Raw genomic sequence first — 15,468 nt, 5'->3', positions numbered from 1 at the left:
TAGGACAGAGATGGGGGAGGGGCTTGTAGCCTTAGAGGAGGTTTGCCACTGGTTTCCTCTGTGTAGCAACTCTCAACTTCTTTGGTAGTCTCCCATCCAAATACTAACCAGGGTCAACCCTACTAGCCTGGACTATTCAGGTCATAGCAGAGTATATGGAATCAGGTAGAAGTAGTGGACTGAAATATAGGAGACTGAGGGAAAGTAGGTAGAGGAGCTGGGAAAAGAGGCACAGATGTACTACTTATCATTTGATTATGTATTTAACTTCCTGAGGTGAGAAAAGGGTGCTAACTGTTGAAGGGAGGCCTCCAGTACATTCTGAGTGTGTACTTGCTTCAGGGGAAGGGCTCAGTGGATGAGCATTTCCTTTGCATGCAGAAGGTCACAGCTTCATCCCAAGCATCTCTGAATAACTATTTCAAGTACAGATGATGTGAGAAATGTCTGCATGAGAGCCTGGACAGTAGCCAGTCTGAGTTGACAATTATGAGGCCAAGCAGACCTTGTCTATTTGGAGCCCAGGGTAAGCAAGTTGGTGGGATGGTGATGTGGGAGAAGGAGTGGGGCATGGTGACATGGGAGTACAGATAGACCTGCTGTGTACCCCATACTTTTTCTGCCTGCCCATCACTGAGGAATCCAGCTGAGGGAGGGCAACCAACCAGCCTAATTGCCAGAGCATTCCTGCATCCCGCTTAACTGGTGCCCTGGATACGCTATCAAGGTCATACCCCCTAATCTGTCCTCATGGGTTAATATGAATACTAGAAGGCCTAGTATGGCTCACAGGTATTCATGATTTCAGTGTTCCTGGAGCTACCATAACCTCTTTCAAGGCCAGAGTCAAGAACATGGCAATTGGTTAATCAAGAATACTAAATGGGAGGAGGGAAATTAGTACTACTCAGCACCATCCTTTGGAAAGTTACAATGAAGAAAAATCTTATTTGGACCTGACAGACTACCTGATGCTAAGAAGCTATAATAAGGGTATAGCCAACAGTTATGATAACACCATGCTAGTGTGCTTAGGTATATTATTCTTCGTCATGATGGACTGCAATATATAGACCACTTTTATGCTACTGCATGGGTTTTATGGTGCATGAGATTGGCCATCTAATACTAAGGTGATCAATGTAGAAAAACATTTGTTTTTATACCCCACTTTTCACCACTCAAAGGAGTCTCAAAGTGGCTTGCAATCACCTTCTCTTCCCACAACAGGTGCCCTGGTAGGTAGATGAGGTTGAGAGAGCTCTGAGAGGACTGCTTGGATCAGAACAGTACTATCAGGGCTGTGATGAGCCCAAACTCACCCAGCTGGCTGCATGTGGAGGCGTGGGGAATGAAATCCAGCTTGCTAGATGAGAAACTGACACTCTTAACCACTACACCACACTATTAGAATTCATTTTCTTGTTGCTAAGCCATAAACTGCACAGTCAATTCTTTTAATAATAAACCTTTATATATTTTTGCAAGGTCTAGTTTACTTGTGTGCATCCAAACTTGAAGACCCATATTTTGGCAAGTTGTTTAGGGGTTCCACATAGGGGACCAGGAGCCATAACCCAGGGGGGCCTGGGCTCGGGTCTCTGCCAGTACAGATCTTGATGGACTGATGGTCTGCATAAGGCAGGTTAATGTGCTCATCAGACAAGGGGGAAAGGAGGCTTATGTACATGCCAGTGGTCCAGTTTTGTAGCTAATACCTAGAATACTTGAGAGGTAAAGTTTGTGTCTGTTATTGTTAATACACATTGGGATGTACAGATGCTGATATGTTAATTCCCAAGATGAAAAACAGCATTATAACTACATCATGGGATTATAACCTTGTGTTACAAATTATGTCAATCTGAATTTTGGTAATATGAATTTGAAAAGACAAGGCCTGTGGTTTAATGTTGGGAGTTAGCTATGATTCCTAGCTTCAGTCTTTGAATTGTACAAATTTCATTAGTGAATGATCCAAATACATGCATCACCCCCCCATTTGTAATGTTTATTTTATAGGGTTACAGGAATCTTATTTGTCAGGAAATGCATAATTTGCTTTTTAATGAACTGGACTCTCTGCTAAATTTTCCATTTATTTTATTGCAATCCTATATGCTTTTCTGTCTTTGCCTCTGCCTGAGCTGTGGTATCATTTTATATTAGGGTAGCCAAGCCAGTTATTCAAAGACAAACCAAGTAACATGGAATGTGGAATATTTGCCCAGAACATCCCTATCCCTACTATTTATAAATTTGAAAGTTCCTCAAACTGCAAGGCAAGAAAAGACCCAAAGGCATTTTTGATGTGCATCACATATCCAGAGCTCCAGTCATAGCCATATACTTCTCTGACAGCCAGCCTTGGGATCACACTGCAAATAAAGAGCAGAGGGAATATCCTTACATCCTTGAAAACTAGTTTGCAGGCTCCCTAAACTATCACTCCATTTTCTAAGCTTGCTGTACGGGTTTTTTTTTTAAATGCAGGAAAGTAACAGATGCCACTGAGTTTCAGATAGGGGAAATGTCTGATTACGTAACTAGAGTTAGTTCCCTGAGTATTCAATCAGGGTCTGTGTTCAGTGCAGTTTCCTTCCCATTTCACACTGCAAATCCTAAATGTTATCCACTGAACTCAGCAGGACTTAATTTTAAGTAAGTGTGATTAGGAATGTGCTGTGTATTCTGCTCTGTATGCTTCTACATAGAATTTACTTACCAATCCTCAGCTGAGCTGGCCTTCAGTCACACTCACAGCTGCAATTTGTTTATCTATGCATACACCCTTCCTGTTGCAGCTACTGGAACACAATAGTGCAAAACTGATTGTGGGACTCTACAGAATTATTAAATTGTAGTTGCCACAGATCATCAGACTGCAGCACCCTTATATGCCCTTGGAAGCAAATCCTGCTTAATTTGAATGGGAGGTGTGTAAATATGTATATGGACAAGTTGTTAGGGAACAATGGAGAAAAGACGGACTCATCAAATCCTTTGAGATCACATGTATGTGTGTGCAACGTTATTCTCGACGGTGTGTGTGCTGGCATGGACACAGACATCTGATTTGCCATCTTCTACCCATGCTGTTATCACCTAATGTGAGGTAAGCCAAAGAAGGGCAATTCAAGATAAATATGGGGTTGGAGCAAGAGTGAAGAGTTTGGACTTGCTAATACAAAAAGGAAATGACTAAAGAGGTGGGACGTTATTCATGGGGGTAGTGAGAGCAGCCAGTGAGAACTTTCCCTCTCCCAAAACAGTGGACCCCAAGGGCATCCAATGACACTGATGGGCAGAAGATTCAGGATGGCCAAGAGGAAATACTTTGCACAACGACTCTTTAAAATGAATTCACTACCAAAGGATGGAGAGACGGCCACAAACGCAGACAACTTTAAATGGGGACAAGACAGATTCATGGAGGACAGGCCTATCAGCAGATACTAGCCAAGATGACTAAAGGGAATGTCCACCTTCAGAACCAATAAGCCTCTGGATGCCAGTGCCAGGTGACTGTTCATGCACTGTTGTTGGCCCTCCAGAGTAGTTAGTTGCCCACTGTGCGAATGGGGATGCTGGACTCGGTGGTCTGACCCAGCAGGGCTCTTTTATAGTTGGCAGCCTCCTTACCAGTTGGCAAAGTAGTAGAGGCATCCAAGCTATGGGGAGATGAGGGGGTAGCCTGGCCACCGGTGATTGTATCCCTCCCCCCCCTCCACCCCGGGGAAAGTTGCCATTCCAGATCCATGACCCCGGGCAAAGCGATGCGATTCCCCCGGTTGTGTCACCCAAGCCAGAGGAGAAGCAGATGCTCCTGTCGAAAGAAGTTGGGCGGCTCACTTTTGCGGTTCTTCAGAGACCGCTTTACCGCCCTTGGGGGGGGGGCGGCGGAGGGAGGTAGACGGCTCCATTAGTCTCCGTGAGTGGGGGAATCCGCGCAACCGCCTAGCTGAAGGAGCCGCTCTCTCACCGGCAGTCGGAGGCAACTGGAGGCGGCAGGGGCGTCGGCAGGGGCCGAGGCGAACAAAGCTTGCGCGTCAGGCTGGGCGTGAGCCGTGGAGCGCCACGGGAGAAGGCTGCCCGCCCGCCAGCCCCGGGGCAGCGTCCCCGCCGAGAGCACGTGGGCTCACCCAGGGTAGTAGCGCTGGCCGCTGGTGGTGGCGGCGGCGACTGTCTCCCTCCCTCCCTCTCTCTCGCTCCCTCCCTGGCCAAACAGGCGCTTCAAGTTTGGCGGCTCGGCTGGAGAAGAGGACGGGAGCCAGGCTGTGGCGAAGGGGCTCTACGGGAAGGACAGCGCGACCAGCCCCGATGGATCGAATGGTTGGCGTCTGGGTTTGCCTGGCAGCTGCGAGAGCAGGTAAGGCGCGGCGTGTGTGTGCGCGCGTGTGTGTGGCGGGGCGGTGGGAGAGATCCCCGCCCCAGGAGCATCTTCGCCAGGGACCGGGCGGCCAGCGAAGGGCTCGGGCTGGTTAACCCGCAAAGCGTATGGAGCCAGACCCGCGCGCCTTCGCCGGCTCAACTGCAAAGACAAAAGGTAGCCAGCAGGCGTGGTAGAGGATCTAGCCCACCCCCACCCCCCACCCCTTTTGTCTCTCGTCGCTTTCTTCGGCTTCGAGGTCAGAGATCGCTCTTTGGCTCTCCGGAGCCGACTTGGCACAAAATCTGGGCGGTGTGTGAAAGAATTGTCCAGGGACTCCTGGAAAGCGGTGGGGGACATAGTCTTTATCCTCCCTTCTAAAATCCGTTGATGGAATCGCTCAATTATTCTACAGCAAGAACAATAAATAAATAAATATGGGGGGGGGGCGTATGGTTAGAAATCAAAGGGGTCGGGGAGCAGGAGGCCAGACAATGCAGAACCTCGAGTGTTTTATACCCCGCTGGATGGATGCGAAGGCGACGTGGGTGAAAGCGCCCCCGCGCCCCGCTTCTCGTCTGCTGACATAACGGGCGGCTTGCAATGAGGAACTCGGAAACTTTGCATGGTAATGGCAGCGGTGCTCTCCTAGGACCGGGCGAGTCCTGCTCCAGCCCCGCCGCGGCCAAGCGGTTTCAGGGCGCCCCTTGGCTTCCGGACCAGCGACACGCCGAGGACGGAGGCAGCGGCACGGGCTCGGCTTGTGTCTCTGTCATTGTGCGACCCCCTCCCTCCACCCCCCCACCCCCCGGATCTTTGGATGGTCTACAAGAAAACAGGCCGCGCAGGCACCTGTTAAGGATTGGTCTCCCCTCCTGTTAACTTGCTGAAAAAACCCACCCTGGAAGGGGACTCTGGCCGGCCAGAGAGAGCAAGAGCGTGCGCATATCCATGGGGGCGAATGCAAGGAGAGGAGGGTTGGAGTTATCCGGTAGGGAGAGGAAAGCGGGGTGCCCCTGTCTCGCCTGCATGCATGGGTGGTGCTCGTTTATTGTCTTCACAGCCTCGGCCATGCATCTAACCAGAATTTGCATTGGGCACGACACGTAAGGGGTGGTGGGAGGTCGGTGAAGAAGATGCTCAGGGGGACGGAGGAGAACGGCTGGAGATCTGGAAAGGAGATGCGGTCATCCTGGCCCATTAAGATGGCCTTGAGCAAACCCAGCTCCTTCAGGGAGTTGCATTGCATTTGAGAGGCAGCTTGTGAGCCTTGCCCTGTGTTTATGCCAAGCTCTCCCAGGGAAAACCATCTGTCAGAGTGTCGTGAGGCAGGGGGCAATGCGGTGGGCTCCTTCCACCTGCTGGTTGGGATTATTCTTGGGAACCTGCCTCGTTCACCAGCTCAGTAAGGAAAAGTTTAGGAAGCCCTCCCACCCATCTTTCTTTTTCTTTGCTCACAGAGGGTGGAAAGAATGGAAAGAATTAACAGCTTTAGGGAAACCCAGCACACTTCACTTGAAGGAAACAAAGGGTCATGTCTCCAAGGATTCCTTGGACCGGAACTGGCGGAAGTCTCTGAAATCCTTTCATTTCACATCATGGGAGAGCCTGGTGCTGGGGTTAGAAACAGGAATTTATCAGCATTCATTGAGGCTTGAACTCATTAGTATATTTTGGTTGGACTGAGAGGGGGGAGGAAGCTTTCAAAGGAAGAATTTTATTTTTAGTCACCCATCTTCAATGTTAGCACAAGAACCTGCTTTAATTGGGACTTACTGGAGCAGGCTGCCTTTAGAACGAGGGATCATAATGTGGAAAGCCTACAGAAGGAATTGGTTGCATGTGAACTGCTTTCCTCCTGTCTCTTCCTCTTTGGAAGACTTCCTAGATTTGTTGCAGTGAGGGCCATTTTAATTAAAAGGGGTGGTTTAATGGGAACAGTTCTCCAGGGTAGTAGATCTTCCATGTGCAATTAGGAACATCCTGGAAAATCCTCTGTAAAAATGTTTCAGCTAACATCTAATGGAAAAGGAAAATATATGCAGGAGCAGATTTGGGTTTTTAAACAAATGTCCATTTCTTTTATTCCTTTCACTCTTGCTTAGAGTTGCACAGTTAATACCATTTTCAAGGGTTTTAAAGGAATTTTTCTTTGCACCATTTTGGTGCCTATGTTTTTCATAATCCAATATCACTTTTTATCTCACTAAATTCTGCAAATATGCAGAGTATTGATTAGGAAGTCCCACTGAAAATGATCAAGTTTACTTGGTGTACAGGATCAGACAGTCAGTATCCAGAGCTTTATGATCAAAATATCTATTTTGAAAGAAAACATATGTAGCACTGCTACTGCTTGAATGGGATACCCTAAGGTGCCCTAAGGTGATACTGCTTGAATGGGATGCCCTAAGGTGTCACTTATTTTTAACACTGTTAGCCAGATCCATAGGATAGCTCTTGAAGTAAGGCTTTGTCAAATGGTTAGAGAGTTGAACTTGCAGATAGGTTCAGGCCCCTGCAATAAAACAGTTCACTGGCAGTATTGGAACAAGCCCTATATTTCTGTTTGAAATTTTGTCACCTGTCATCTCTCAGTTTGAGTTTTTCACAAGTCCTACACTTCCTTAACATATGAAGAAATGAGAGAAAGTTTCTGAAACAATCTGTTAAAAGCACCATGGAAATAATGAATGACCCCCCTAAATCCATACATGTGAAGCAATTTCAGGCACACATCAGCCAAAGTTAGTTACTGCTTCCATTCATTGTAACATTAATGGATTTAGGGGAACTTGACAATGCTTAACCTGGCATATCTTGTGTCTGAAGAGGTCATCAATAGTTGCAGTAGCTGATTATGTTATCAGTAGCTGATTATCTGTAGCTGATGATGCAGTTAATATTATCAGTAGCAGCTAGTTCACAGGTGGATCCTTAGCAACTGAGGTGCAGCTCATGGGATTGGGCATGAGCAAGTTAAAGGGATGATGAAATTATTCGAACTATTCTCATCAGTTGAAATTTGCCCTGACATGTAAAAAAAATAGAAAAGTTGGTGAGTCTTTTTTCATTTTCCTGATCTGTTAACTTTCTGCTCACTAGTAGATCTTTTAATTTAGATTATCAAAAAGTATTTAATTTGAAAGTTCCTTGTGTTCTATGCAGTTAAGAAGTGTATATTTGAGAGGGGAGATGTACTGAGGTTATTCTGGAGAGTCTAATGTACTGGGATTACCCTTGGTAAGTGTTGGAGTGCCTAAATTAACCCAAGATTTGATTGCCCATGGACCAGATAGCCAAATGGCTGATAAAAACACCAATTGGTGATAAATTTCCAACATTGGGTTGATAAATTACTTCCTTCCTAACCATTTTTTAAATTTATCTGGCAATATCCGGCTCAGGCCTGTGAAAATGCTATGATGTCTTTAATGTGAGTGGGTCAATGTTTTTTCTTCTTTCTCAGGCACAATTAAGCGAGGAAGTAATAAAAATCAGAATTTGGATTTGACTTCAAGTTTGATCATAAAAAACCCAAATCCAATGATTTGTGTTGCATTTAGTGGAAACGGTTTTCTATTTAATGGCTCTTTTTAATTTCTAAGAAGAGAAATGGGACTGCTTCATCCATTTATTTCACTTAAGGCACTGGATACAAATTAAGTAACTGTCTGATCCTCAGAAGGAGATTTTCAGTCTACAGGGAGGAAAACTGACTTGGTTATAGCATAGAAGCATTATTTCTTGTGTTTATTAATTATTCACTGGTTTTTTAAAACCAAAACTCTGCATGTGAAGAAATGAATAGGCATATTAGTAAGCTACTGAAGAGCTTCCCTGAAGTTGAGATAATTTCTGTTTATTTCGAACTGGAGAGACAAACATTAAAATTAAGGTCAAAGGAGCTGTCCAACTTATTCCCCGATGATGAGTAGATTGCTCTTGTTATGAAGGGATCCTTTCAGCGCAACAATCTACATAATAATTTTCAGGTAGGCCAATTGGCTTATTTAGTTAAAAGCAGGGACAGTTTCTTCTCCAATGCTTTCCTAATATATCATGATGTCTCTCTGGGGGAATCCTTCCTCTTGGTGGTTTTTTTGTAAATAGGATGGACCTCTTCATCATTTAACTCTTTTAAAATATGCTTTCATTGACTCTGGAACTCATTAAACCTTTTGATAATCACTTCTGTCATGGGCCAGATCCTGTGAACTAGAGACAATTGTATGGATCTTGACTGTGGAAAATGCATTGGAGAAGAGGGCCCATGCTCAAGTAGCCTTTTTATTCGTTACTTCAGTTGGAAGTGAAGGTTTTGATTCAGATATTATAGTTATTCAAACTCCTGATTCATGACTGGATCACAGTTTATTTATTTATATTTATTTTCATATTTATATACCGTTGAACTCCATTTGGACTCACGGTGGTTTGCAATAAAACAATAAAAGCCAGTCCAATCTTCTAAAACCCCTTAAAAGTATAAAATAAACATTGATATCAACATTAAAAGATAGCGATACAGAGTTCTAACCCCCCCCCCCCAACTTCTCCCACTGTCCGATCAGGGCCAAGAGCTCTCTTTCATTGGGAGTGAAGGTCTTGAGCTAACTGATGTTAAGGGATCTGCTGATGGTAACTCTGGGACCCTACCATGGCCTCAACTATACTCCATCTTGAGCTCCATCTTGTAGGCCCTGCAGAATGCTGAAATGTCTTGCAGGGCCCATAGCAGGGTCCATAGCTCAGTTGTGTAGATAAAATTCTGGGTTTGGTTTAGGTATTATACTCATTGAAACTACAGGGCTGAATCATGACTGGATCACAATTCTTGTGTAGATAAAATTTAATACCAATGGGCCCTGAATTTCACATTTTAGCTAGCTAATTCATACCAGTTCCGTGTTTCTTCTGGCCCAAGAGTCTGTCATCAATCTGTTTTCTTCTTCAAAAACATGACATATCTCTTTCTGTTCTTATACTTTTCTCTTCTCAGTGCTTTTTTTCTTCCAAGTTCCAATGCCCCTCACACCACTCCCCGCCCCTCTACTGTCAGTCTTGTGTCTTCAGTGTTTCCCTTCTTTCAGTAACTGGTTCTGGGATCTCTCCTTACTGAGTTTATTTATTTTCTTCCCATTTTAGATAACAACATTTTCCACATCTGTTCCAGGATCTAGAGAGAGTTATAATAGTGTAGAAGCTTTTCAGCAGGTGCCTGAGATGCTTGTGCAGCCACATGTCAGACAGCATGCCAAATGATAGTAGCCAAATGACAGGACCTTGTATACCTAAGCAAAGTTATTTCTGTATAGCTTTCACCAGTAGGTCCAGTTCTATGAGATATAGTATATTGTATTTCATCACTGGGAATAGTCCTGAAAACACAAGTCTTCGTTCCTGTGCCAGAAATGAACAATAATGGTGCATTTACCTGGACTTTATTATAGACCACCTTTCTCACTGAGACACAAGGTGGGTTACAACATGCATAAATGCAGGCAGACATTATAAGACATCTAATGAACAATGCTATAGGACTAAGAAATGTTGTGCCATAAACAATACAGAAAACTGATTACAAAAAGTTGGAAATGCAATAAGAATGAGATGATATATATGATAAACAGTGCAATGGGACATAGTTCTGTTTCTCGATAAAGCAATTTAAAGTGATTGGCACCAACATGAGTGTTTAGATGCCAGAATGTGCTTGGCTTGGAAAGCAGGTTTCAGTTCTCATAGTACACTATATTTCTTGGCACCTGATATTGTCCCAGGTTTGCTGTTCATTATGTACTGTAGTTACAATAACTGAAGATGGCAGTACCATATTGAAAGAAAAGCCAGACACATTTCTATGTGTCTTCTGAAATAAAATCAACAACAGATGTAAAGCCAACTAACATGAAATTTAGCATAAGATGACTTCTGTGTGGCATGATTCACTTGCATTTCTTTTTCTCCTCAAGACGCAGCTGATTTATTGTAGTGTTTCCAAGGCAAGAGATGTTCAGAGGCGGTTTCCCTTTGCCTGCCTCTGTGTCATTGGACTTGCTTGGAGATATCTTATCCAAGTACTAGCCAGGACTGACCCTGCTTAGCTTCTAAAATCTGACTAGGCTAGTTTGGGGCAGCCAGATCAGGGCAAAATCCATATATAATAAAATAAAATACACATGAAAACAACAATTAAAGGGCAGAATATGGCAACAAAATGGTACAGATAAGTCTTTGTGGGGAGTGAGATCCAGGGTTTTGGTGCTATGACTGAAGAGGTCCTCTCTGATTCCCACCTGCCTAATTTCAGAAGACCACAGTGGTTGGGCAGGTCAATAAGGTAGTAGGAAGTCCTTCAGGTATGCTGGCTTGCATGGCCTTGAATTGTGCTATAAGCACATCTTTGTTTTAATAAAAATTAATTGCTTTCCTCAGATGACTGATAGTCAAGTTAGGGTTGATTTGTGTAACCCATTAAGCCAGGCTTTTTCATGTTTTTAAACCAGGAAACCCTTGAAACATGCTTCAGGCTTAGAGAAACCCCAGAAGTGGCATGATTGTACATAATATGATTGGGAAGCATAGCTATGTACACATCCGCCCAGGGCCTCTCCCCTTCCCACCCACAGGCCCATCATTGGCTATTTTGGAAGGGAGGGGTTGACATGACCATATATGGTCATCTCTCCTGATAAATGTTTAACAATTTAAAAAAAAAATTCATAAAAATAATTAACTCCCACCCATTTGGGAAACCCTTCCAGGGCCATCAAGAAACCCCAATGTTGCACAAAATCCTGGTTGAGAAAGCCTGTAATAGGCATATTTTTGACCCCTGCATAGTCTGGGCTGTCTAGGTTAGGGCAAAATCACTTGCATATGCTGACTTTTTCTTAGTGTGGACCTGATCTGGAGGACCTCCTTCGGTAGGTTTGGTGTGATATGACAGGCAGTGTTGTGCACCAGTTGATTTGAAAAGAGCTGCATACTTCTATATACCTGCTCCCTACAGTGAGTTAAATAGGGTCAACTTGATGCATTGATATCAGTTGGTGTTTTACTGTTCTTTTAAAATTGGAGTTTTTTTCTTCGTCTGTGTTTCCAGAGATATCAGCAGAAAAATTAGCAACACATAAGACTGATTTCCACAGTACATCCAAAGCACATTTTATTTTCATAATTAAGTGTACTAATGTTTACATGACTCAGCTTTAAGACTATAAGACTAGTGCTGCTGGATTAAACCAATAGTCCATTTAAGCCAGCATCCTGACTCACACCATGGCCAAATTCCTTTGAAAGCCAACAACAGGGTATAGAGTCTGCGGCCTTCCCCTGATATTGCCTCCTGGCAATGGAATTCAGGGGGATTAGTGCCTCTGAATGTGGAGTCCCTCAGACATAGATTTATCCTCTATGAATGTATCTAACCTCCTTTTAAAGCTGTTTATTCACTCTGGCAGCAAATTCCACATTTTAGTTTCTCTCTGTGTAAAGTAGGATTTCCTTTTGTTCATCATGAACCTACTGCTCATCAGCATACTTGGATGCCCTGGGGTTCTGTATTTTGGGAGAGGGAGAAAAAGTCCTCTTTGACCGATTCCACATGGGCAGAAAAGGCCGGGCTGGTGCTCGTGTGGCAGTGGGGCTAACCCCGTCCCCATCCTTTAGGCCAGTGGTCCCCAACCTTTCTGAGGTTGGGGACCGGCAGCGCGGGCCACGCCCACGCATCGGGCCTCACCCGCGTGCTGCGCCCGGGGGCCGCGCCCACTCATCGGGCCGCACCCGCATGGGCGCGGCCGGCCCTGATTCCCTCTCCCCGCCCTCCCGCAGTAAGAAGCTTCCCGGGCCGCAAGCTTGCGGCCTGGGAAGTTTTTTACTGCAGGGGGGGGCGGGGAGAGGGAGCCGCGGCCCGGCACCATGGCCTTCGTGGCCCGCGGCCCGCAGGTTGGGGACCACTGCTTTAGGCCCTCTGTTGCCTTTTGAGAAGGGAATGTACATATTTCTACATTCCTGGGTCTGCTGCAGGGTCCAACAGGGTCTATCCAGGTGAAGGCTCATGTGGAGGGGGAAGAGCTAGGCCTTCCAGTTAGCTTCGTGGCACTTTGTGGCGGTGCAGGGCCAAATGGGGCATTTTAAAAAATTGCACTAAGGTGGGATTGATATGCAATCCCACCTTCTTGCCTCCCCCCCCCCAGCAGAACCTTTCCATCACAGCTGCATTGTAGGGATGCAGAAATCCAGGGTGGATGGGGTCCGCTGCCAAAAATGGTCCCCTGTGGGGACACAAAGTGGCAGGGCATGCTGATCTGCCGCAGTGCACTGGTGGTGGCCTGGAGCAGCGCTGCTGGTACGGAATCAGTATGAATCAACTCTGTGCTCTATGCATAATTCTATGAGCATCTATAAGTTGTCTTCTCTAAACTGAAAGCTCTAGACTCTTCAGTCTTTCCTCATATGGAAGGTGTTCCAACCCCCTAATCCTCTTGGTTGCCCTCCTCTGTATTTTTCCCAGATCTCATCTGTTCATGTGCTCATTGTTCAGGATTGGCTGGAAGTCACAATATTTAATTATCCATACCATGTGTTACTAGCCTTTATTTCCTTTATTACATTCATGTAGAAGCAAGAATGCTTTTTTGTTCTGCGTTCGTTCTCTCTCTCTCTCTGTTTTTTTTTGGTGTGTGCATAGAGTTGAGTGCTACACAGCCCCAATCCAAACAGCTCTTTCCTCCAGTGAAACTTATCTTTGGAGTCTGGAGAGGAGCTGTCATTCCAGGGGATTCCAAGTCCCAGCTGAAGGCTGGCAACTTTGATTTTCCCTGGGGCACAGTTCCACAGAAACTCCCCACCCAAGCAGCCCTTTCCTCCAGGGGAACTGATCTCTGCAGTTTGGAGAAGAGTTTTCATTCTGGAGGTTCTCCAGGTTTTATGGTGTTGCCTTTCAGCAGAGAACAAACTTGATTAATATCCAGGCTTCGTTTTGGTGGGGAAACTTTGTTCCAGTGCTGGTTGTGTTTGTCTAGCAAGGAGTCAAAGTGTTAAAGATGCAGTAAATGCACCAGAACTAGGGGCTGACTGAGTAAAGAAAAGGACTTCCTTGGAGTTCTGGAGTTCTTCATGTGCTCCCTAACAGCAGGCTAACTGCATGCTGCTGCTTATGAGGTTCTGCTCTGAACTTTTCAGCTTTGCTGCTGCTGATCACCTGCTGAAATGGAGAGGATACCTTTAAATCCTTTTTATGTCATATAAGTTCCATGACACTGTGGCCTCTTCAAGCAACCAAGCTGAAAGGGTTAATGGTGTTTCTGATCTTTTGAACTTTTTAAGCTATTGCCAAGTCTCTCTTTTTCTTCTTCTCTCTAAAGACACAATGTCCGTTCCCAATATGTTTTACTTTTGGCCTGCAGGAGCTTCCAACATTCTGCAGGGCCTGTAAAATGGAGCTCTTCCACCAGGTCTATGGTTGAGGCTGGGGTAGTGAGGGAGATCGGCCCTCCCTATTGTGAGGCCGCTGACCGAAGTGAACAAGTTGCTAAAGACAGCGAAGTCAACCACTTGCTCTCTAGATCCATGTCCATCATGGCTACTAAAAACATCTGACATAAGAGTATTAGCCCCCCTCCGGGAGATAATCAACCTCTCCCTTTAAACAGGAGAATTCCTGGAGGGACTAAAAGAGGCAGTGGTTCACCCGCTACTAAAAAAAAATCTTCTCTGGATCCACAACAGCCATCCAACTATTGCCCCGTCTTGCACTTAGCCTTTCTAGGGAAATTGCTTGAAGAAGTGGTCATGGACCAATTGTCAGCATATTTGGAGGAAGCTTCAGTCCTACACCCATCCCAGTCTGGTTTCCAGCTTGGCCATGGGGTAGAGACAGTGCTAGTCGCCCTGAGGGATGACCTCCATCACCAGCTGGACCAGGGTGGGTCAGCGCTGCTTATATTATTAGATCTATCAGCAGCGTTCGACACAGTAGATCATGAACTTTTAGCTCACCGCCTCACCGATGCCAGGATCAGAGGGACTGCCCTTCAGTGGCTGATCTCCTTTCTCCGGAATTGCGGACAGAAGGTAGCATAAGGAGAGAGCTCATCAAGCCATCACCAACTGGCTTGTGGAGTCCCCCAAGGGGCAATTCTCTCTCCATCTCTATTTAACATCTTTATGCGCCCTCTTGCCCAACTGGTGTGGAGGTTTGGGCTGGGCTGTCACGAATATGCTGATGACACCCAGCTCTTCCTCCTAATGGATGGCCACTCTGACTCTCCCACAGAAACATTAGCCAGCTGCCTGGAAGCGGTGACAGGGTGGCTCAAGCAGAGTCATCGGAAGCTCAACCCTTCAAAGACGGAGGTCCTGTGGCTGGGGAGGAAAGGTCCAAGTGAAGAAGCGCGCCTACCCAATCTGGATGGAGTGCAGTTAACAGTTGCCCACTCCGCCAGAAACCTGGCAGTGATACTCGATGCCTCCCTCTCTACGGAGGCTCAGATCACGATAGTAGCATGGCTGGCATTTTACTACATTCACCAAGCCAAACTACTAACGCTCTACTTGGCCCTGGAACACAGTGATCCACGCGATGTTCACCTCTAGGCTGGACTTCTGTAATTTGCTCTACGCTGGCCTGCCCTTATCCATGATCTGGAAACTACAATTGGTCCAGAACGTGGCTGCCAGGGTCCTCACAGCAACACCTTGGAGGTCTCACATCCAGCCCATCCTTCAGCAGCTGCACTTGCTCCCGGTTTAATTCCGGATCAGGCTTAAGGTTTTGGTTATCACCTTTAAGACCATACGCGGTCTGGGCCCAGTATACCTGAGGGATCGGCTCTCCACCTACACCCCTCAAAGAGCCTTGTGCTCTATTACCTCCAACCTCCTTGTGGTCCCTGGCCCCAAAGAAGCCCGCTTGACCTCAACCAGGGCCAGAGCTTTTTCCATTCTGCCCCCCACCTGGTGGAACGAGCTCCCAGAGGATATCAGAGCCCTTACAGAACCCAAACAGTTCCGCAGGGCCTGCAAAAGGAAGCTCCTCCACCAGGTATTTGGTTGTGGTCGACCCGGATCATCGCTTCCAATTGGCACTCAGC

The 15,468-nt window shown here is 46.0% G+C and overlaps 1 protein-coding gene across 5 annotated transcripts in view; it reads left to right on the top strand.

The window, feature by feature from the left end:
- The first annotated feature begins 3,961 nt into the window (after window positions 1-3,961).
- NELL1 (neural EGFL like 1) overlaps window positions 3,962-15,468 on the top strand; it is a 705,231-nt gene continuing 693,724 nt past the window's right edge. For 3 of the 5 annotated variants that reach the window (XM_077322027.1, XM_077322026.1, XM_077322023.1), the window contains exon 1: window positions 3,963-4,369. In XM_077322027.1, the coding sequence (XP_077178142.1) occupies window positions 4,321-4,369 (49 nt within the window). In that variant the 5' untranslated portion in view covers window positions 3,963-4,320. Of the gene's footprint in view, window positions 4,370-15,468 lie in introns of all 5 variants that reach the window. The other 2 variants (XM_077322024.1, XM_077322025.1) reach the window with 2 other exon arrangements.

This window comes from Paroedura picta, chromosome 2 (assembly GCF_049243985.1).
Source record: "Paroedura picta isolate Pp20150507F chromosome 2, Ppicta_v3.0, whole genome shotgun sequence".
Taxonomy (NCBI): domain Eukaryota; kingdom Metazoa; phylum Chordata; class Lepidosauria; order Squamata; family Gekkonidae; genus Paroedura; species Paroedura picta.
This window is presented reverse-complemented; position numbering and strand designations above follow the sequence as displayed.